The 24,238-nt window shown below is 42.3% G+C and overlaps 1 protein-coding gene across 9 annotated transcripts; it reads right to left on the minus strand.

Moving 5' to 3' along the window:
- Positions 1–6,503: 6,503 nt before the first annotated feature.
- Positions 6,504–24,185, minus strand: LOC122537309 (voltage-dependent calcium channel type D subunit alpha-1-like). 9 transcript variants are annotated; one of them, XM_043670380.1, is made up of 20 exons: positions 23,435–24,185; positions 20,615–20,667; positions 19,712–19,858; positions 19,176–19,377; positions 18,618–18,887; positions 18,393–18,476; positions 18,049–18,237; positions 17,630–17,732; positions 16,923–17,077; positions 16,328–16,552; positions 16,032–16,236; positions 15,807–15,940; positions 15,310–15,411; positions 15,128–15,229; positions 14,697–14,815; positions 14,455–14,601; positions 12,002–12,267; positions 10,478–11,035; positions 7,779–7,906; positions 6,504–7,285 (listed from the first exon to the last, which is right to left on the minus strand). In XM_043670380.1, exons 1-20 carry the CDS (start codon positions 23,660–23,662, stop codon positions 6,914–6,916), a joined length of 3,789 nt encoding a protein of 1,262 aa, XP_043526315.1. In that variant the 5' UTR covers positions 23,663–24,185; the 3' UTR covers positions 6,504–6,913. The 9 variants fall into 9 exon arrangements, with proteins under 9 accessions (XP_043526315.1, XP_043526314.1, XP_043526313.1 ...); XM_043670379.1 differs by having other exon boundaries at positions 7,779–7,867; positions 12,002–12,330; XM_043670378.1 differs by having other exon boundaries at positions 12,002–12,330.
- Between the last annotated feature and the right edge of the window lie 53 nt (positions 24,186–24,238).

Below are 24,238 nucleotides of genomic sequence, written 5' to 3' on the forward strand. Positions count from 1 at the left end.
AGCGAGAACGCTTTGTACGAGCGAACGACGGAGGCCACGGTTCTAAACAATCCGGCTACAGTCTAGCTAAGGGCTAGAAATAATTAGCGTCGGTGAAACTTTAATCTGGCGACATTATGGCCGCATTAAAAGCCGGCGTGTGACGTATTAAGTCTGCATTCACGCGGATTCACGAATTTGCCTGGCGTTAATTGAACGCGACTTAACTTTCGAAATGCTCGCGCCGTAAGTAGAAACGGTGCGTCGCTCGTCAGACGCGCGAGCAAATCCCTTACGGTTTTCGCGACTGCGAGAATAACGATAATAACTGCGAGACAGTAATTAAATTTTAGTCGTTGCTGTTACGTAAGTCGTTACGTTTCATTCCTTTAGTTTAGTCATTAGCATTGCGAATGTGTCGAGATTGTTTTGTAAGTAACGCGTCTTGTTCGAAGATTTAATTTCATGGAAGAGAAAATAGAGGTGAGCGAACATAAAATGAGAAACGATTATAGAAATTTAGAGCAGTGTGTCGATTCATGTGTATTTAGACTGCGGATTTCGGTGAAAATTAAAAATCTAAATAGACGACTTTATTTATAAAATATGTACTATAACGAGTAGTATGTTTTGGGTTTATTCGTATACATTTTTGCGCACGTTTATTTCGTGTATCTTTAAATTTCCTATAAATGAAATAAAAATTCACGATAAAAACATAACATTGTTATTGTTATATAAAATTCTTCTCATATGCATATTAATTTTGTTTCATATTTAATGAATAATCCATCTTACGATATGTTACAAAGTGAGAGCTGCGAGGCTACTAAAATGTAAGAAAACACACAATGCAACGCATTGATGGGAAAATTATTCGACTTCTAAAATTAGAAAAAATTTTATCTGAGCGTTCCATTACTTAATCTCTTCGATTACTCTGATTTTATTGCCCCGATTAATCACTGAAAGTTGTTCATCTGCTGTAAACATCAGAGAGAAACTTCCGTTGTTTTTCGCATTAGTGTAATGACCATTTTATCCCGGTTTTAATTTCCGAGGCCAGCCCGAAAGAAAAACGGGGCCGAATTTCTGCGTTCGTACGATCGCCGCGTTACAAGCGTAACGAGAACCCGGCGGCGGAATTTATATCGTATAAATATATGATGGCGAAGTCCGGTATCACCGGAGCGGGAAGAACACGTCTCTGTTTTCCGTGTAACGTTTCGAGGATGCGAGGCGAGCCCCGTGTATTATCTGATATATAGCCATAGAATACGAAGAGGCCCGTAAAGCCGTCAGAAACAAGTGTTACGTCCTGTATTGAGGTTGTAAGATATAGCGGTATGCATGTAGCTGAAACCTATAATGGAACTTCGAGATCGGACGCTTTGAATAGCCGATCACGTGGTCACGCGTCGAGGATTAGGTTGTGTGTACGTTCCCCCGCTTCCCGTGAAACTGCTTTGTTGGTTAGCTGGAAATCAGGCAAAACCAGCGCGAGAAATGTAGAGCGATGAAGCTTGTTGGGTTTGTGGCACGAAATAAAAAAAAAAAAAAAAAAAAAAATGGAAAAAGAAAAACGGCAGTATATCGTGTGCGTGTCTGTTGATTGTGCATCTTCGAAGGTCGTAGCTCTTGACTCTGTTAAAACTCCCAATGGACGCGGGCACCGAGCACGTATTTACTGTTTTTTCAGCGAGATACATCGCGTGGTACATCGATGGGGCCATCGATTTCGCGTGGGAACGCGTCTCCTCGACTTGATCGGTTTACGAACAGAGAAAATGCGAAAAATAGAAAAGTTGCGATTCTCTATCGGAACGTGCAGGTCGCGTCGTTTTGCGGAAAACGAACACGTACGCTCGTGGAGACAGGCAACGAAAAGAAAAAAGATCGAATCGAATCGAAGACGATCGAACTTGGCCAAATAAATTCACACCGTGTATATTTTACTAAAAGTAGCCAGACAAAGTCGCATCATTTATTCCATGAAATTTTTATTTCATTCTCGGCATTTCTGATCATTTGTCATCACCGCGTCAAGTCGTTAAACCACACTTAATCGTATTGTGCGCATTATTTGTAATGTAACTGTATCATTCGTACAACCCTGACAGGTTGTTAATTGATGGTCGATCGATCCGCCACCTAGCTGCGAGTATCTGTTGGTAATGTGTGTAATAATAAGTAAAAACACAGACGAGGTATATTCGTATTATATGTACCTCGTCTGTGCGTAAAAATAAGAATAGAGGATAGATTGAAATTGGAAAGTAAACGAAAGTGGTTGAGCAGTAACAAGGAACCGATCCGAAAATCGGAAGCGTCTACAATCACGTTTTCGAACTGGAACTAAAACTAGAATTAAAACTAGGACTAGAGCTAGAATATCTAAACTAAAATTCCCCGCTTAACGAATCTGTTTCCGTGCATAAATTCAAATGGAATCGGAACTTGAGGTTTCAGTTCTGAGAGTTAAAGAAAAGCGAGAAATTGAGAAAGTCGAAGAACAAAACAAAGGGAGGGAGGAATCGCGTTGTCACTTTTTTTCCAATGAACCGTACGTCGCCGAGTATGGTTTCTAAAAACCGATGACATCGTTGCAAGAACGTCTTAATAAAAATAAACGGTGCGAGTAGCGTGTGTGAGTGCCAAAGCTGTGCCACGAATATTCGGTAGCGCGGATGAAAACGCGTCGAAGTGCAAGACTCGATTTTTTTTTCTGGGAAGCTCTCCGGTATTTTTGGAATAATATTGTTGTTCAATTACGATGCCAGAACAAATTTGATAAGTACTCGGCAAGTATGGTAGTCCCCACTTAAGCGTCCGTTGCTATCCCCTCTACCAATTCTTGGAATTGGGACTATCTCATTCTACCTTATCGACGTGCCGAAGATCGCGTGAAACATGATACTTGCACAATAGAGAGCGAGTGATACTCGATACCGATATTTCGGCACAATTGGCAGAATACACCTTTCGGTTCCGAAAGCGGGCGCTCAAGTGGGCACTAATGCAACAGTTGAACGCTTGAGCGAATCTTGCGCGTCGAACGAACGTTGTAAAGATCTGGTCGATACGGTGTTATGGTGTATATAGAATGTGTACTGTAAAGTAGTAGCACGACGAATAGTGAAGTACCATTAGCAGTGGCTAGCGAGACCGAAGAAGAAGAAGGCATTAAAAAGGACCGGTTTGCCGCGAGTTTTGCGTCTTGCTTGCTTCTCGTTCGGTACAATATAGTACAATATGTACACGTGCACGTGTGTCACACACTCGAATATGATCTCGTGTCAGTCTCGTAACATAGAAAACGTTGGTCTCCCTAAACGCGTCTATCAAACACCTAAATGCGACGACCTAAGGGTCATCGCGCGCCGCCGTTTAAACCCGACATTACGATTTAAAGGTAAGAATTTGTTTCGTCTAACGCGGTATATTCTACGGATCGGTGTAAACGTCACTTCACAACAGTATAAAAAGATCGCTATAGACTAATACACAATTGTTAAAAAGACGCTGGAAAAAAACGAATACGAAAGGTTCGCTATACATACAGTAACGCGAGTAGCATCCCCCTTGGATGGGGGGGATGAATCGGTCGGTAATATCGCGCGCGACAAACATCTCCTCGACGAAACTTGGCCGACTTGGTGGTTGTCTTTTCTTTCGTTCATTCGTTCGCTTTCAAATTTTCGCGCGCGTTACTACGCACACCGACTGTCTCGGCTCCTCACACACACCACCTACCTACATTATCGTATCTCTAAGAAAGTGTCCAAAGACGGTATCCGTTTCTTTGTTTCTCTGTTTGTTTCATTTTAAATAGCGTCCTTTTTTTTCTTTTTTTTTTTTTTCTAATAGTTTTCTTTGGTTCCCTTGTCGACGAAGGGCTCGCGTCGGCCGCGGCTCTTCGAACGCGTATTCTTACTAGTTTACAATACTCGCGTACACGATTATACGTTTATCGTTTGCTACACATTTACCTAGAAAAGATCTCGCTCTGACCGAGCGAACGTAAACGGACGAAAAGGTAACGAGGAAACGGAAGGTGGTGAAACGCGAGACGGTTCGTACGTTTCTATTCGATCTGAACGAATGGAGAGGAGAAACGTAAAACGTGAAGAAGAAACTTGGTAACGCGTTCGCGACGAGTCCGTACGTAGGACTCATCGAGAGGAGTTTCCAGAGAACGTGGTTCTGAGAAATATCGTCGATGAAAATTATTGTCCAAGTCGTTTCAAGGTACACGAGAGATTGTGAACATGGTGTCGTCGGGGGTTTCTCGAGGGATCCCGCGTTCCCGACGTTTCCGCGTCCCACTTTTTCCACTTCTTCCCGAGAGGGGAGCAGTTGGTTAAAAATTCGCAACGTCGCGAGGAAAGCGTTTCCAACATTTTCTCTGCGTCACTACCACGACGAAGCTACTTATTACACGCAAAGTCGCCTCGGATTCGCATTGACACGAAGTTGCTCGACAGAGTGACAGAATGTTTTTTTTTTTTTTTTTTTCGATGCACGGAACGGCGTGACTAACTGGTCTAATTGGTGGAATATCCGCAGAACCACGTGTCTATTGGATATCTTTCACATTTTTTTTCATTCTTTTTTTTTTTTCTTTTTCTCATCGTACTTCCTCTTTCGCTTTCTCCCGGTTTCTCTAGAGGTCCCGACCGTACCGAACGTGTATCGAATAACGTACAAAGATGTTATTCGATATTCGGTTTCAATATTCGTGTGTATACCGGGGACATACGTACACATATATATGCAAATAGGTGCGCGTACGTTACTTTTTTGTACATTTCGTTGGGAGGTAATTTATAAAAATGGCCAGGTTTGATAGAGAGCGGTGAAAAGAGAGGGTGACAGAATGAAACGGTGACGGAAGATTGGCGCGAGTTATCATAGACGTACATTGTCCGGAGATTTCCAACCACTGGGAGTGTGGAGGGTGCGAGGATCACGCGGACCGAGACGGTGGTATCATCGAGCCTGTCTGTTCGAGTCGCGTAGTGGGTGGTTCCCGTATACCGACAATTTGCAAGATTGAAATGTCGATATCGGTGAGTAAAAGCACCATGTTCGATTGCCCGTCGGTGATGGTTTGGCTGTCGTGTGGCTCGCCTCGTATTCGAAGTAGTATTCAATGTTTTCTTTGGCAGATGATGCGCGTACACCGCGGTTCAACCTCCGACGTAGAAATGGACATATCGCGGGCAGTATCGCTTATCGATCATTCACCCTCGCGCGTCAATTATTATACCCGCAACGTGTATGTACAAATAATAGTAGTAATAATAATAATAATAAAACGTAATAATAATATAATAACAATAATAATAGTAGTAATAGTAGTAGTAATAGTGATGATAATGATAATAATAATAATAATAATAATAATAATAATAATAATAATAATAATAATAATAACAACAACAACAGTAGTCGTAATAATAATAATAATAAAATAATAATAATAATAACAATTACAATAGTAGTAGTAGTAGTAGTAGTAGTGGTAGTAGTAGTAGTAGTAGTAGTAGTAGCAGTAGTAGTAGTAGTAGTAGTAGTAGTAGTAGTAGTAGTAGTAGTAGTAGTAGTAGTAGTAGTAGTAGTAGTAGTAGTAGTAGTAGTAGTAGTAATAGTAGTAGTAGTAGTAGTAGTAGTAGTAGTAGTAGTAGTAGTAGTAGTAGTAGTAATAGTAGTAGTAGTAGTAGTAATAGTAGTAGTAGTAGTAGCAGTAATAATATTAGTAGTAATAACAATAGATTTGTATGCGTGTTTTTGTATGGGAGGGTTTGTAGCATTGTGTTCTCTCCGATGTCGTTTGTGTTTTCCTTTTTTGTGTGTGGACATGTCTGTGCGTGTAAAATACACATAACGACATATATATACATATATACATACATACATACATACATACATACATATATGTATGTATGTATGCGTATGTACATATATCGTCACAATACCGTAGCATACCGTACATTCTCAACTTCGTTCTCGTAATTCGCCGTAATAGTACTTTGTCTAAGTTGATAAAAGTCTTCTCTGGTCCGAAAGAAGTTACAGATACTTAGGCACTTGTTATCTCATCTAGTGATCCATCGTACAAAGAGCAATAATGAGTTCAATTGTGTATATCCTAAACAACGGTAATCGAAGGGACAAGTGTTTTACGATAAGAACGAGAGCAGGGATAAGGATCGAGTCGTTTGGCGCCTGGGCCTCCCACTTTCGTTCGACGCCGTTTACGACCAAAGCTCGAAGCTTGAAACACGACGCGAGACACGCGTGACGAAATTGTAGTCGCAATCGAGTCGGAAGAATTTCATGCGCGATCATCCCCGTTGCTGTACATTTTCCTAATCGTTTCCTAATTGGCAATCGTACGGTACTATCTCACAGTCTGACTAGCTTTTCCAGTCTTTTCCACCTTTTTGCAGCAACGGCGACGAAAAAAGTCGTCTCAGTCGACTGCTGCTTCTTCTTCGTCAGACGGATGAAACCTTTCCCAGCGACGTTGCTCTCGTAGCTTTATTGCTTGCGTCAGCCGATCCTCTCCCGATCGCGTCGAAAGCCTTCTTCCTTGCCACGTTCTCCTCTTTTTCCCACAATCGTCAACTGCCGATCATCTGTCGACCGACGTCGTTTACCCTACGCGCCAGAAACGTCGTGAGAAACGTCGAGGATCCAAAGTTTTCACCCTTTTCTTTCTTCATCTTTACCGAGTGCGAATGCGAGAGACGCGCAACAAGAGTCGCGTTTCGCTGCTCGCTCGAGACTGCTGGCTGGTCTGTTGGGGCGCGTCTTCGCCGAAACGACAGACAGCCAACGTTACCTGGGACGTAAGTGTTGTTCTCGTTTGGCTAGGTGAACGAGAGAACGTTTAGGAACACGATTTACAGGGCGACGTGGCGTCGCGTCGCTAAGATGGTGGCGGTTGTTGTTGCTGTTGCTGCGACGAGTCCGAGGTCGCGGCCGTTTGCCCATCGCCGCGATAGTAGGATCGATGATACTGTCGCGTGCCAGGCGGTCGCTGCTCCTGCAGCGGTTGGTACCCGATCCCTGTCGCCTGCTGACTCGGTTGTATCGGCTGATAGGCCGGCAACCATTGTTGCTCCGCTCCCTGCTGCAACTGGTACGACAACGGTTGCCCGCGACGTTCCTGCAGGAGAAGTTGGTGCGCCGCCCGGTCCATCTCCTCGCGCGTCATGTCCAGCGCTTCCTGCATCTCTCGCGACGTGTATCTCACGAAGTCTGGATCGCAATACTTGCCCAGTCCTTGCTCAACGAGAACCTACGAGAAGACGTGGTTTCGTTAATGTCAATTGCAAACAGCAGGCATTTGTACCGTTGCAAGTTGCATTTGCCACGGTAGGTATGTATGTAGATAGGTATGTCTATCAATTAGGTTATTAGAGTTGCTAAGAGTCCTTCTACGCGAGCTACCTTGCGTATGCCTCAACCTAACGATTTAACACCTTCAGAAGAGGATGTTAAAAATGTCCTGATTGTTAATATACCGTGAATATTTATTTCTTCTTTTTCACTTTCTCGACAGAAAGAATAATTCTATAAAATATTACTTTCTTCTGGTCAACAAAAACAATATACTATATTAAATACTGAATTATTAGTATTATTGGTATTATTTTCTTTTTAAATTGATACAAGAAATTTTATAACTAAAACTAATTGAAAACTATGTGCCAGTAGGTGTCTATAGCTGGAGGAGTTTTTGTCAAGTTTAACGTTGCCAGGGGAACAGAGAGTGAAAGAGTGAGACTTACTCGACCGACCAAGCTTTCCGCGCTACCGATGACCTCGAAGTTCGGCTTCCGATCAGCAGGACTGCCCGGCAAGCTGTGGGACAGGCGCTCTGCGCCGATGCTTCCGTTACTCTCTCCGGCCCAGGAAACTGACGAACGAGGACAGTCGGTGAAGGAATTAAGCTCACCGCGGTACGCTCTGCCGACAGCTCTACGATATCTCGACAGCGGTTTGTGGCGTATGTGTATGCATCTCGAGCGCCTCGAGAGCGTGATTAGTTGCGTAGTCAAGCGACTATTGCATCGCAAGCAAGTTACACGGTACGTACGAAGAAAAAAAAAAAAGAGAAGAAACTATTTGGCAGAACGCATGCTTCGAGCACACAGAAAACTTTCTGGTAACTTTCATGTCATGCATGTGGACACACACACACACACACGCACACGCACATACACACACGGCCATACCCCGAGAGCAAATCTTGGTGTCTCTGTGTGTTGCTGGTGCATCGCTAGTGGTGTGACACTTTGTGTGCTTGCAAATTAGAGTGGCGAATTAGAGTGGTTGGTGCATCAGGAGTGATTGCGTCGCATCACGTGGGACAAGATAGGAAACAAAATGCAAATTTCAGACGCGTGCGCTTTTCACCCCGCTTGTCTCTTTTTTTTTTTTCATTATTATATCATTTTGTTTTATATTATTTAACCTCTTGCGCTGGAATAACGTGCTACGCACGTCGAGAATTTTTTGTAATATTTCCTTAGTTTTAAGTATATTTAAGTATAACCAAGGCAAAACAAATAATAAATTTATTACTTCTCAATAATTTCTATCCAATGATATCATACCAACGCGTTCAAAAAGAAAGCGACGAATTATTATACGGTTTGGTCTCTCGTTATGGTCCGCAATTAATTGCCAGCGCAAGTAGTGGTTAACCTCTTGCGCTGGAATAACATGCCACATGTTGAAAATTGTTATTTTCTCAGTTTTAAATATATTTAAGTACAACTAAATATACAGAACAAATAATAAATTTATTATATTTCTCAATAATTTCTATCCGGTGAGTTCAGAAAGAAAGCGACGAGTTATTGTATACGGTTTGGTCACTCGTTATGGTCCGCAATTAGCTGTCAGCGCAAGTAGTTAATCTCTTGCGCTGGAATGACGTGCTACGTTGAAAATTTTTTGTCCCAAAATTGCAATATTTCCTCAGTTTTAAGTATATTTAAGTATAACCCAGGCAAAAAAAAAAAAAAAAATAATAATAAATTTATTACTTCTCAATAATTTCTATCCAGCGACATCATACCGACGAATTCAAAAGAAAAAGAAAGCGACAAATTATTGTATACCGTTCGGTCACTCGTTATGGTCCGCAATCGGTTGCCAGCGCAAGTGGTTAACCTCTTTGTTTCAAAATTGTATTTTCTCAGTTTTAAGTATATTTAAGTAAAACAACTAATAAATTTATTACTTCTCAATAATTTCTATCCAGTGATATACCGACGAGTTTAAAAAGAAAGAGACGAATTATTGTATACAGTTTGGTCACTCGTTATGGTCCGCAATTAATTGCTAGCGCAAGTGGTTAAGGTTCAATTCAACCCGATCGTCGTGGCACGCGAACGATGTTAGACCGACGTCAACATCCTCAAAATTGACCCCGTGAGTTTGTCGGAGTAGCAGTGACGTTTACAGTGGACCGTGCGCGAGTGGTTATTATATTTTGGAGATTTGAATTTTCATACATTTAAAAAAACAGTTTCATAGGCCTCGTGTGTGTAGTATCTTGTATCTTCGCGAGTGATTTTCAATCAAAATTTTTCGTTTTGTTTCTGCGCGTGTGTAAGTAAACGACTTGTAAATAAAAAGTAAAATATTCATGCTGCTGTCGAAGCAATACAGGAAACTGTCAATGCTGTGCTGCTAGAAGCGTCGTTAACGCTAGAACTACCTAACGACGTCTGAAGCATAAGATTTCCAAAGACAAAAAGATAGAGAAACTTCATGTAATACACAATTGTGGAGTACACAAGCATTTGTTTATGTATTTTACGAAGACTCATTCGAGCCTCTAAAAATACACTGTTTTGTATCTATAAAGTGTCCAACGAGAATTTCTTTTGATAGTTCTAGTGTTAAGCCTTTCACACTCCACATCGTAAATCCAATGAAATACTCGTTTCGAATTGTATTTGCTCTCGACAAAGCCTCGCTGAAATTTCAACGTATCGTGTCTTCTTTGCAAAATCATCACAGAAATGAGTTTCTTTAACTTGAAAAAGGAAGAATCAGACGGTCACAAATATAAAGTGAAAGACTTAAAATTATTTCAAGTGTGTGCGAGTTGCGTGAATCACCCTGTATCGGCGAAAGACTTTAATTTTTCAAATTCAAAGACTTTTCCAATTGGTCCAAACCGAGTCGAAAAAAAAAAAAAAAAAAAATTGAAAACGATCGTCGAGGAAAATTCCCTTCTTTCTTATCGACTTTTCGAAAATGTAGAATCACCTTCCGATAATGGAGAAAGGAGACACTCGTTTCGTCGAACGGAACTCCAACTTGAGAGTTCGTCGACTTTGATCACCGAGAGAGAGACTCGAGTGAATTTTCAGGGCAGTGAACAATGATTGATCGTGGAGGATGAGATTGGAGCGTTGGCGATTGACGGGGGACGACACTGGCGTGTGTGTATTAGTGGAGGATTAGTCACCTCTGCCGTGGTAAGAGGCCCGATGCGAGAGACAGGAGGCGCAGACGCGATCGTGCCGCGAGTCGACGTCGGCGAGGAAGCCAGCGACAGCGATGGCCTGGGTCTGGGCGAGCTTGAGGCCGTTGGCGACGCTATGCGCGAATCCGGTACTCGCGGACGTCGTCGAGCTGCTCGACTGTCCACCGCCTCCTTGGCCAGCGGCAGCCTGGCCCACCTGGCCCACCTGGCCCACCTGGCCGCCCTCGTCGCCTTGGCCGGCTTTACCAGCGCCTTCGCCGCTCTTATTGCAGCCTCCGCTGCTGGTGGTCTCGCGGTTTCGGAAACTGGACGGTGCCGATTTGCCGACGCGGCGACCTCGAACGCGGCACAGCGACGCTACCGTCAACAGCGAGCCTCCGCGGCGACGCACTCCCGCGACGACCTTCTCCGAGTTGCTCCAGCTAGACCCTCCGGAACCATCGGATCCTCCTAAACTCTCCGAACTTCCTGAACTCCCCGAGACGCCGGACTCGCTATACTCGCTCGTCACCGACGAGTCTCCGTCCTCGCGATCTATGGCTGCAGTGTGTTCCAGCGTGTTCCAACCATACCGTATTTTCTTTCTTCCTTTTTTTTATTACTCCCGAGAATTTTCGTTACGATTTTTTTCAGCTACTTTCATTTCATTTCGTTTAGCTTCATACTTTCTCCAGTTAGTCGGGACTGGCAGAAGAGTCGTTCGAATAAAAAAAAAAAATCGTAACGACCGTCACCGGAGTTTGTTCGACAGAAGAGAGAAAGTAGTTGAGTTTCCGATCGGTCGATCGATCTCTTTTTGTAAAAGAGAATGCGTATCTGGTCCCTCCGTTTACGCGGATGTGTACGCGATAGAAAAAACGAAATGTTTGGAAAGGAAAGCTGGTATAAATTACGAAGAAGTACATATTTATTTTACGGTAGTAACAAAATAACAATAATAACAACAATGATAATGACATTTCGGAAAACGAAAGTAAATTTTGCTCAGTTCGACTTCATTTTCTCTTCATCAATTCTTGCACTTTAAATTTAAAACGATATCGCACGTTGGAATCAACATAACTTCGTATAACATTTTCCAATGTTATTGTCATTTTATTTGGAGCGATACTTTTTAAATAAATTGCTGGCTACGAAACTGACGACACAAAAAAAAAAAAAAAAAACGTTAGTCGAGGGCAAAGGGTTAATGTTAATTTTTCTTCGGACGATTTGTTCTCAAACTCATCTTTCCAAGTTTTCACAAATTTAACGCTTGACTATCGCCGGCTACTGTAGAAAACAGACGTTTTCTCATCGGTTTGTTTATCGACGTTATTGATATATACTTTTTCAAAAATTCTAGGAAAATGTATTGTCCGACCTCTGGTGAGTCGATACCGCGCGAAAAGTGCCGCGTAAATGGAGGGACGAGTGTATAAGCGTAGAAGAGAAATGGAAAGAGACAGAGATAGAGACAGATAGACAGATAGATAGATAGAGAGAGAGTGAAAGTGTAAATCGTACCGTGATTATTCCAGACGGCACAATCGACGCAGCAGCCTCTGGTCGCGTAACATCGTGCCCCGTTGGAGGACGAGCCGAGGCTCGGGCTGGTCGTAGCGGTGGACGTGTTCGTGCACGTGGCGATCGACGTCGTTGCGCTGGCGGACTTGCCGGACGAGATTTGCACAGTGTGCAAGGTGCCGGTGCTCGGATCAATGGACGGGGGTGGGTTCCTTCGGGGTGGTGGCGTCGGTGGCGTCAGCTGCCGCTCGATTCCGTCCTGAAGACTGCGTCGAGCAGCCGCGACGAGGTCGACGCGCGTCGGACGCACCGCGCGACACGGGCAACACCAAAGAACCGGCAAAAACCACTCTCTTAGTTAGTTACTGGCGAATGTTCGACCTGCTGGCGCGCGAATATAGTCTTCGTCGCCGCGTCCACGTGCGATCATCCCCTCCCCCTATCCCCTCTTTTAGCCAGCCACTCGCCGACATCGCCGAGTCACACACCGTGACGTTACACGCGTGTAACAACAACTAATGATAACCTATTATCCTATACCATCGTTCCATCAGCCACGAGGTGCATGCATTTTATTATTGCGCGACGATCGAGCTAGCGAGGTGATTACTTTTTAACCCTTTGGCTACTGGTTAAGTTGCTTTTAAAATTTTCTTCTCTCTCTGAAGAGGGAGGGAGAGAAAGAGAGAGATATCGTTGGCACCCATAGTGCCTTAGTTCGGTCAGGCGCCGCTGAAACGGGAGGCGTCTACTGGCGCTCGCGTCGCACTGCTCGAATCAAGCCAAAGGCGACGGATTCATATTTAATGAAAGAAATGTTATAAAGACACAGCTCAAGCAGAACCTACGTACGTAAATCGAATGAGAAAAACATCGGTGACGAGACTTTTCATTTTTCAGACGCGAATAACACGCGACACAATAACAATTCGAGAAAATGCAAGCGAATGTGTAGTGTGTGGAAAACGTCACGAAAGAAGGGAGACGCGTAGGATCGTGTATCGTAGGACCGACGTGTTTTGAATTTTTTTACCACGCTTTACTTAGATTGTTAGATGTACTATATGAAATAAAGCTTAAAAGTACTGTTGAATTTTTAGTATGTGCATTGACAATTCAATACAGAATACGAATAATTAAATACAGTGGTACCCACTTAAGTGTTCGTCGCTATCCCCACCAATTCTTGGAATTAGGACTATCCCCACTCCACGCTATTATATACCGTTGGCACCCATAGTTTAGATTTAGTTCGGAGCAGCGCGAAACATGAAACAAACTGATATGACATCGATATTTTGATTGTTTCAGGCACATGTCGATCAAAGTTTGACGCAAAATTTATATTAAATAACAAATGCATATCCAATTTATACGTATCAATACGATTATAGAATCATACTATGTGTATTGTTAATTTAATACTGACGAAAATGTAACACTTTGTAAGACTTTTATTCAAGGTTTCCATTCAATTATTGGTAATTATTGATTAACAGCTACTTTCGTGGGAATAAATTTTCGAGAAATGTCGATTAATCACAATCGTTTGATAATTATTGCTCTGTTATAATTTGTTGCTTCATTTAGTTTAAAAGTATTGTATGCATTAAATTGAAAATAGTTCGAGTGTATTCAATTTAAATAAAATTTTAAAATATTAAATTTGTAGTACACGATGTAGTACAACAATACTGGTATCGGTGTAACAGTTGACGATCATTCTCATTCTTTCTTTCGGTGCCAATTCACACAATATACCATCCCTCTTAAGCTCCTTTTGGTCCCAACTGTGAATGCCCTTAAGAGGGCACTACTGTATTCGTTTGATGTAAGTGTAATTCAGTATTTTGATCATTTCAATATACTCTCTGAGAACTGCACTCTGACCAAAAAAATTCGTTCTCGCGATTGAATTTCCACCGTACGCCACGATACGGTACGTATCAAAGTTTGCCGTAGCGAAAGGGTTAATAAAAACTTTCTCACGCGCACACACACGCACACACACACACACGCGCACACGCACACAAACGCGCGCGAGCGGTTTGCGCTCACGTTCCAGCAAACTCGGCGATGATCGTCGAGCTCCGGGTGGTTAGTGGTTACGCATGCAAGCGCGCAAGCGAGAAATGCTATTCGATCAAGAGTAAAAGCAAACTATATCGACTCCCATAGCCCTAACGTCTCTTACCATATTCGCTATTCGGATGAAGATAATTACCGCTACCTGGACCGCTGAAACGTACAATTCACCGGTATCATCACTAGGAAGATCACGTCGGTTTCTCTCTCAGCTTCCCAGCTTTGCGACGCGACCCGATATCACTTGCAATTCTCTAACCGCGAATTATGTATACACATACATACGTACGTACGTACGTATTTAGATATTACATCTGATCGATCGATGGTAATTGCCGCCAATCAGCCAACGATTATTATTTACTTACTCGAGTACTTTGTAAGGGGCGTGGTGATAGAATTGCTGCTGGACGGGATTTCCAAACACGGGCAATGGCCTCAGCGGGATGTTCTCCTCGATACCCGTGAGCTTGGGCTCGATTCCCATTTGATTCATCGCGCTGTCGCTTAAACCGCTAGAAACATTACACCCGAAGATATTTCATTGCCTTCTCTTTCGTCGTGTTTCGACTGTTTTTCAATTGTAATCTAAAAAAAAAAAAAAACTAACCCCGCTACGTTTGGCACAACTTGATGGGACCTCGCGGTGATTTGGTTCGCCGGGTCGTGGCCGCTTCCTCTCTGAAGCGACGAGTACGGCAGGAAGTCTATGGAATTTGTCGGGGAAGCCTGCAAATTCAAACAAACGGGGAGTTTTCATCTTTTATGCTTTCTGCTGTTTTTACCGCTTTCAGATAAATCGTGCTTATATAAAGTATTATATTTACAATGAAGAGCATAACTGTACCAAATGGAAAACTGTCGACAATTCAAACTGATGCAACTTTGTAGAAGAAGATCATTCTATTTTGAATTTCTAGTCGTAAGTTCGTTTCTTTTCAAGATGATTTTTACATCACTGTCATCGTTACAGTTATGTTCTTCGCACTGTACACATTCCGAACCGATCGTACTAAAACGGTTAGTTATCCAAACATTTACCTTGAGGGTCGTGGAATTCACCTTGAGCGATCTGGCTCGGTTGAAACTGTGGTGCCCTTTTCTCATACTCGACCAAACGCTGCCGAATAACGAATGGTTCCTCTGCAGAACGAAACAAAAAAGAAGTTTGATTGAATTTCGAAGTAGGCAAAATTTGCTTTATTTATACGAGTATCGATTACCCTATGCATAGGTTCCGGATTGTCGTCGAGGAGCTCTTCCAAGTTCCCAGAAATGGCTCTCTTCAGTTCGGGCCCCGCTTCGTGTAAAGTCCTCAGACCAGCCTTCAACGAAGTATCGAATTTTTTCTCGAGTCATGTATCAGTTTGATATAAACTTTATTTATATAAACTATATTCAAGTTTATATAAACTTATTAGGACTATTCATAAGTAATGTTGTTTTCTTCAAATTTAATTGCCATCTAGTGACAATAATTTAATTTATTATAACATAGCCTGTATTATAGTTCAATATATTGACATTTAGTGTGCTTATTATATTATAGATTAAAACTGTATTAACTCTTAAATAAAATGAAATTTTGTATCTATATATATTCAAGTTTATATAAAGTATATTCAACTTTGTTTATATAAACTATATTCAATTTGTACGTGCTCATTACTTACAAGTACTTACATATATATACTCTACATATATTTGCTATAAATACTACCTGAAGCGTAACAGTGTTGTGACACTCCTTGTCGCCGTCCTTCATTTCTTGCTCTTTACGCTTTTTAAATCTTCTGAAGTAGTCCTGGATCAAGAAGGTCGCGTAGAATTTGCCAACGGTTACCTCGTCGTCGCCTGGGAGAAATTAGCTCGATTAATTCGATTTGACGCGGAGAGAGAGAGAGAGAGAGAAAGGAACAACTAAACAACAAATCACTGTACGTACCTCCAGGCGGCGGCACCACTTGATCCAGAAGCTTCGGGCTGGTCCTCTTCCAAATTTTCTTAATCACGGCCCTCAGCTCGGCGTTTGCGTCGTCGATGTTCCCCTCGGTCTTAATTCGCAGCGACGTTCTCACCACGGCGAACAACGTCGCGTTGAACAGGACCGTGCCGTCGCTGTTCAACGGCATGTTCATCGAGACCAGCCTCTGAAAAATTTCACCACAGCTCGAGCAGAACGTCGGGACACGTAATCGTTCCCTGACGGGGAAAAGATGAAGACGAAGAAGAGGTACCAACTTTACACGCGACGCGATGGGGACAGAGTTTACCGAAGCCCAACGGCGGCGAGATCTTTCGCAGAAGAGTCACCACGTCCAGATGCTTGATACGACCCTTCGCATCGGGATCGTACTCGGACCATAGACGAATAAACTCGTCCAAATGGTGAGGACCAAGGATCGACCAATCCCTCGTCAGGTAATCGAAATTGTCCATGATCACAGCGACGAATAGATTGATGATCTGGAAACGAATAACAAGGAGTTGGTAAATTTTCAAACGGTTAACTATAGTTATAGTAGCGTGCAAAAGTCTCGGGCCATCTATACGGTACAATGAATCGTACTTTTCAGATTAATATTTCCTCTATCATCTTTTTTTTTCGTAATATAATCATCGTAATATAATCTTTGTAACATAATCATGATTCTTTGTAATTATAATTATAAATCTATATTTTACGCTGTTCGAGAAATATTTAAAACTCGATCAAAGATCTTGTGTATTACTGTTGTCCTCACTTTACGGTGATTAAATCTTACAATGATTACAATGATTAATCTCGATAGCTCGAGACTGGTTGCGCGTTGCCGCAGGTTGTTTGGTTACTCACGAGGAACGAGCATAAAACGTAGAAAGATATAAAGTAGGGAAATGCAATGTCGGATCCGCAACCATTTAGATTTTTTGCTTCGTCGCTGTTCGGATCGCACTTCACTTTGCCGGGCAGCGCCGAACAGTCCATCATTATTTCCTGCCAAGCTTCGCCTGTAACGTGTAACTCATTGATTCAATGCAACGTCAAAGCCTTTAACACTTTTACGGCGGGTATATCACGTGCCTATATATACTTGATTTTGGTTGGTTTAAGAACTATGTTAATATAAATAAATAAATGAACGTGTCTATTAACACTAGAGAACCGGATCAAATTATATTTTACATATAATAAATCAATACATTGATATATTAAATAATAATAAAAATAATAAAAAATAATAATGAGTGAATGGTAATTAAAACATTAAGTATAAATGATAATTAAAATAAATAGATTTGTACAATCGTACAATCAATATTCTGTCTAAATATTAATTTTGAGTAGAGCGACTGTATCTTGTGGAAAACGCTTGTAAAATTGTTCGACTGTTTCAGTGTTAAAATAATAAAATTATGCAACTATTTGTAAAACTTCTGTAACGACAGAAGTTTCTAATAAGTAATGCATATGTTTTACAGGCAATTGTCAAATATCCCGCCGAAAAAGTGTCAAGAACCGTCTACTTATCTGACTGAAGATTTGTTTGGACGAGCACGTACCTGTAGCCGATCGAAACAGAACCAACACCGCTTGTGGAAAAGATTGAAAATTGTTGTTTCGGTCTATCGACGTTTCGTCGTCGATTGCAATCTTTCCAAATACCTGGACAAACAAGTTTCTCTCGAATAAATTGCTTACCTTCCTCGGGTAATTATTATCTCTGTTATTTCTCAAGTATACATATCGACAATATTACTGTTATTAATGTTAATGCAAATTTTAGCTTTGAATCGTGTAAAACGTGACGTATCATGACATAATCACGTGTTGAAAAATCTGAGAAAACGACGTGACGCTCGAGCATGTATACAGGGTGTCTCTACTTTCGCCAATAGAAATAAGAAAAATATGGCATACCATTGCTATAACCGGAAAAATAGCTATTCTATCCCGTGCAATTACCTTTGGGACAACTCACCTGCATGCCTATCACAGCATAAATAAAAAACAGCATTATAATCAACAGAGCTACGTATGGCAGAGCTTGGAAGGACTTGATAAAAGTCCAGAGGAGCGTTCTGATGCCCTCGCCCCTGCTCAGCAACTTCACCAGTCGCATCACACGGAACAGCCGAAAGAAATTGATGGAAATGATGGTGGAGCCAGGCTGAAAAAAAGAAAAAAAATCATAAAAATTCAACGTCAACGTTCGAAGAACGAGGGGAACTCGATCGGCTCGTTCGAAAACTGTTTGCAAACTTGGTTCGAACGACTCAATGAGTGTCACGCGGCGACGAGAAAAAAAGTGTTGGAACAACGTACATTGACCTCGGAATAGACGATGTCGATGAAACTTCCAAGAACGATAATGAAGTCGAAAACGTTCCAAGCGTCGCCAAAGTAGTTCTGCAATTAATTGGTCGGCGTTAACAGTGGAGATTAATCGTCTGTCTGTTGATTCGACTCGACTCGAGAAAAAAACATCCATTATAATCGCGTTGTTTCTTTTTTTTTTTTTTTTTTTTTGAAGTCGAATTGACTTTCTACCTTAAATCGAAAGGCCGCCAACTTAAAGATAAACTCCAGGGCAAAGACCGCAGTGAAGATCATGTTAAGAACGTCTAACGCTTCCGTGTAGATCTCCGGCTGCCGGTAAAACTTCATCGCTAAGGTCACGGTGTTAATCATGATCAGAGTGAAAATGGTGTACTCGAACGGCTGAGATGTGACGAACCACCAGACTTTGTACTGTATTCGATGCTTCGGTATGTATCGTCGCACTGGCTTCGCCTTTAACGCGAACTCGATGCAATTCCGCTATGCAATCACGTGAAAAGTTTGTACATGTATACGAGACATACACAACCGCGTGTTCGTAAGCAACCAGCGCCTCGATCCAATTTTGATAATTTTCTTACAAGCAAATTCCAAGTCGAGAGGCACAGAGAATACAAAGGAGCATGATTTAGGTTTCTCTCTTCGTGGAAAATGAGTGGCAAGTGTGCCCCGGCCGCGATGCTTGCAAACATGCGGTTGTTGTGTACGAGAGATATGTATGTATACCTCTCTGTGATCAATGGCCGTTGGCCATTCGGCCAAACTTACCTGATTCTTATCGAGCTCGCAGTTTTTGTACTCTTGCTCACCCTCGTTCTGGAAAGTGACAATAACGAAACCAACGAAGATGTTCACCATGAAGAATGCTATGATAATGATGTAAATAATGTAGTACGCGGCCACTATCGGCCGAAAATTATGAATTGGTCCATGATCCTCCTTGTTAGAGTCGATCGACACGTCTAGTAATCTGTTGGGAGAGAAAATGCTAAGCGGTATGCACCGTGGCTTGTTCTTCGAGCTTGTTGTTCCTTTCTCTTTCCTTTCCTTTTCTTTTCTTTTCTTTTTTTTTCCTTCTTTTTCTTTTTTTTTTTTCTTTACTTTGTTTCTACTTTCGAACGACTGGAAATTCGAAAACGAGAACCTAGATACACTGTTCGCTGATATACTGAAACTCCCCCCCCCCCCCCCCCCCCCCCATCGTCCCCCCGTTCGAAGAATTGAAAAAAACGAAAGTAACAAGAGGAAAGCATCATAATAAGTATTCGTGCGAGTGGAGGCGGCAGATAAACTTGGCTACTTACGACGGCCAGCCCTCGAACGTCGACACGGTGAATAGCGTGAGCATCGCTTTCGCCACGTCGTCGAAATGGAAACGATTCTGGCCCCAGGTCCTTTCCTTCATTACCGGCTTGTTGATGTTGCCGTTATCAAACTCGAGGTACGTGCCCCTGAAATTGGCCGATGTTATTCGTGGATGTGACACGCAGGAAATCGTGAATGCCGCCTGTTTCGCGAGAACCGCGAAAACCGCCGTCGAAAAAAAGAGGGACAAGCTTTCGTTTCGGATGTAACTGCTTAACCGTTTCGTCACGAGCGCCGGATATACACGACATCTATTGAGGTATTGGAGTAATCACGTATTAAAAAAGTGCACAATACGCTTTGGCCATCAGCCCTTTCTATTTTTTTCTTATTCGACAGTGGAATGTTTATGCGATGAGAAATTATTGTAACGAAAAATTTTAATCTATTGCAGGTATAACTCTTGTTCATCTCTGAACAATTTAAGGTTAGATTTTAGTTTGAAAGAAGGTTGAAGTTTGTTTAAAAAAAAAAAAAAAAAACATTCTAGATCGTTGCGAAAATGTTACCAAAAAATTTAAAAAAGATTCGACAATAAAATATTTGTACGATAAGATGTAGGTATAATATATAAGGTAATGTAGTTATGCAGGAATAACTGTTAATCTCTTATAAATTTAAGGTTAGGTTTTTGTTTGAAAAATTAAAGTTTGCTTGGAAAAAAAAACATTCCAGGCTCTTGTCAAAAGAGTGTTCCTGTTATCAGGAAATTTAAAAGAGATTCTATTTCAAATTAACGGATGAACGGACTCGGGGAGAAAAAAAAAACCACTTGGGAGCGGCGACACTCAACGATATCCCACCAAGTTTGGGCTTATCTGTCGGTTTACCAGACAACTTACTGGCATTCGTCCTTCGTCATCTTCGATGCGTCGGAACAAGAGAAAAATTTGCCCTATGCAACATAAAAGTTCCATTAATGCGAAGCAGATCAACGTCCAACGTTCGGAGGCATCGTTTTTTTTTCTCGCAACTTTTCAAGTGCTGTCGAACCTATCGATACTCTTCATATGCCTCGTGCGTTCGTAGCTACGATCGATTTGTTTGTCAACATTTCTTAAAAAACGAGGGAACAAACGAGATGCTTTTCGTTGTCGATCGAGATATCAAGAGTGTCGATAAAGCATAGACACAGCGTATCGTTAATTGGCCATTCTTCAAAGCATAGTCAACAGTAGCGAGTGATCGAGCAAAAAGTAAAGGAAAGAACAAAGAAAAAGTCAAGATGTGACAGAGTGGAAAAAAAAATTAGAAAAAAAATAGAAGAAATATATATATGTGTGTGTGTGTGTATATATATATTATATATACGTATGTCATTCCGTTTTTAGCGTGCACGATATAATACGAGGTCTATACATGGTAAGATATATATACAAAGTGGGCCGTGATGCAGGCTGTCTCGTTTAGGGTGTACAGTGTGAGCACGCGCGCGAGTAGAAAATCGAGAGTCCAGAAAAATCATCGTAATCGCCGGTTCTTCCAGCTTGAAATTTCAATTTCACAATCGACGTCTCGATCGTAGTATTTCACGCCTGCGTAGCAAAACTGATTGCGAGAGGAAAGCTCGTCGAAGCATCGCGACTTGTCCAATTACATGGCCGTATGTATGTACTTCCGTCGGCGGTTTTTTCGCGGATAAAACTCTCCTTGGCCTGTTGCGACCCTTTTTCCGTCGCTTTTCTAACCCTAGTCTCTTCGATGCGATCGCTCGCGAAGCAAAGGAGCCGCGCGAGCCCTAAGCTTGACATCCGCGCGAACTACAATCGCCTACAGAGATGGAAAGTAATCGTATGTTTTTTTGAAAACGAACAAGTTGCACCTTACGATTCGTTTTTTCCGAGGAAAATGCAGCTTCTTAATCTCATTCGTCACGGTTCATCCTTCTGAGAAGTCGAATTGCACGCCAGTCGTCAGCCAGAGAAGTTTCTCGGCGTTCACGTTCAAGAGGAACAGGAATTGCGATCGGTAGAAAACACGAGAGAAAACACGAGCGAGTATTCCATGCAATCGTTCGTTTCCTTATCCAATCACGAGATTTCAACGTTCGTCACGTTGCAAGCCGCTTCTAGACCGCTTCTCAACCGTCTACCGCCGGTAGTTTTGTGCATCTGGATAGACGGTGCGACGCGGTGCGGTGCGGTGGTTTGTTTACAAGTTGGTAACGCAATACGCCATCTACGATACTCTGTTTCGAGTATCGAAGCACCGAGTGTTGTCTAAACCGAGTGACCGACCACAAACAAAGGCGAGAAAGTGCAACTCGATAAGAAAAACATAGTCGAAGTCTAGTTTTTTTTTTTTTTCTTTGGGACATTGGAGAGCGTATCGAGCTTGGTGATGATGGCGTATGGAGGCTAGGTTCTTTTAATATACTCGTTGGCACCGGTGTTACTTACTTACTTGCTTCAAAAAAAAGAAGAAAAAAAAAACTCAGTCAAGTCAAATTACTGTTACGCGTTCGACGAAGCTTACGCATGCACTACGATTAAAGCTTCATTCGCACATTTACAGCGGAAACTTGCATGCCTAGTTTTGTTAAAAAATTGCGTGTCTTGAAAGTTTCTATCGCAAGTACGTATATTTGCTATTTCGATGGCTACGGTTTCGGTTAAAGCGTTCGCCGAGCGAGGTGTTGGACTAAACTCTTTCTCTCTGACGAGCGAATGTTCTCGTCAAAGTCGCACAACGACTTTTTTTTTTTTGTTTTTTTCCCTTGGCGAAGCGTTAAATCGTTAACAGCGAGCGTGTGTGTTACCGTACTCGAGGGTGTTACTGCGAGCGCATAGTCTTTCTCTGCAAAGGGTAATATTGGCAGCGACCAAGTCCTCAACTAGGTTGATCAATTAACGTCCCAGTTTCATGCCTCAGCTTACGAACGATCCTGGCTTGAGCGGTCCCGGCAAAAGCGTCATCGACTCGCAAAGAGGACGCCAACCAATTGGTGCGCACATTTACACGGAGGAAGACGTCGCGTGTGTCGCGTCCCACAGAAGCGAATCATCTCGTGGTTCCATAGAATCGAGGCGCGCGAATCGTTCGAATCGCCCTTTGATCGTCCAATCAATCCGTCGACTGGACGGACGACGATTTTCTCGTTGCCGATATTCTCCTTTGTAGAGTCGGACAAAAAGAGGACCGAGAAAAAGAAAGCTAGTCGGATCTCGAGTCTGAATATCTCGACTCTGTGGACATCGCCATCGACCAGTGTGCAGCGTAATTTCGCGAAATTCGGGGTCCGAAAAAAGGAGCAAGGTCTTTTCTCTTCTTTTTTTTTCTTTCTTTCTTTTTTTTTTTTTTTAGCGCGACGTACCCCGTATTTCGCGAGGGAAATTTACATTCCCGAGGTATGGCGCGGATCCAATCGGCATTCAAAGCTCCCAAAGACTGTGACGCGAGGCCGTCCTCATCGATGGATGGCAGCGGCCGAATAAACCAAATCGAGAGAAGAAAATCAAAGAATAACGAAAAGAAGAAAGAGACAGAGAAGAAGAAGAAGAAGAAGAAGAAACTATAGTAATAGTAGTAGAAGAAGAAAGAAAACCAAGGTAAAGATGAAGAAGAAGAAAAAGAAGATAGACGTAGTAGTGAAGATAAAAGAAACAAGTTCTCTTGTTGACTTATGTAGCATAAATTTTCTAAGTGGTGGTAGTTGGCTTTACCTTAAACAGCTGTACCCCGATAACAGCGAACATGAACTGTAGGAGATAGGTGACCAACATAATGTTGCCAATCGTTTTAATGGCGACAATCACACACTTCACTACGTACTTTATACGTAGTTGGTTGAGGGCAGGTGAGCAGGTGAGCGAACGAGCACAGCGGGGAACACGGGATCGTGTGAGACAGACAGACAGAGAAGAGAAAACAAAGAAAATACAAAGTAGCATTAATCCAACAGGGTTGGTTCAAAAGGGTTCGGTTTTTTTTTTAGCTAGTTTTTCGCTCGTCAAGCTAGGTATCTTAATCGGGGTCGGGGTCGTTTATTTGAGGGGGGGGGGGGCTTTGGGGCTCGGAGAAGATTCAATTGCTTTTTGGAAATGCGCAAACGTTTACGATCGTTCCACACTCTCTTTTCGTTTCGCGCTCTATAACTCGTCGTCGTTTTTTCCTTTCTCGATTTCGTTGCTCGCAAAACACGAAACAAAGCCTGTCCGAAACGTTTGCTCCTCTACCTCGGCTTCTCGTGCACTCGCTATTCGTATCGTCGCACGGAGATTTCTCCCCTTCTCTCGTTCTCGCGACACGGCGTCTCTCAACGTGACAGCCCCCTCTCGTTTCACTCGACGACCGGTAGTAGCCTCTCAACGAGTCTCTTTTTCCCTTTTCGATTTAGCCTTCCCTCTTACGTAGCTTTCTGTTTTGTTTTTTTTTTCTCTAGTTTCCTTTTTTTCCCCGTGTTCTTTCGTTTTCTTTTCTTTTCTTTTTTATTTCTTTTTTCTTTTTTTTTTTTTTTTTTTTTTTTT

The sequence above is a fragment of the Frieseomelitta varia genome, unplaced genomic scaffold, assembly GCF_011392965.1.
Source record: "Frieseomelitta varia isolate USP_RPSP 00005682 unplaced genomic scaffold, Fvar_1.2 scaffold_900, whole genome shotgun sequence".
NCBI lineage: Eukaryota > Metazoa > Arthropoda > Insecta > Hymenoptera > Apidae > Frieseomelitta > Frieseomelitta varia.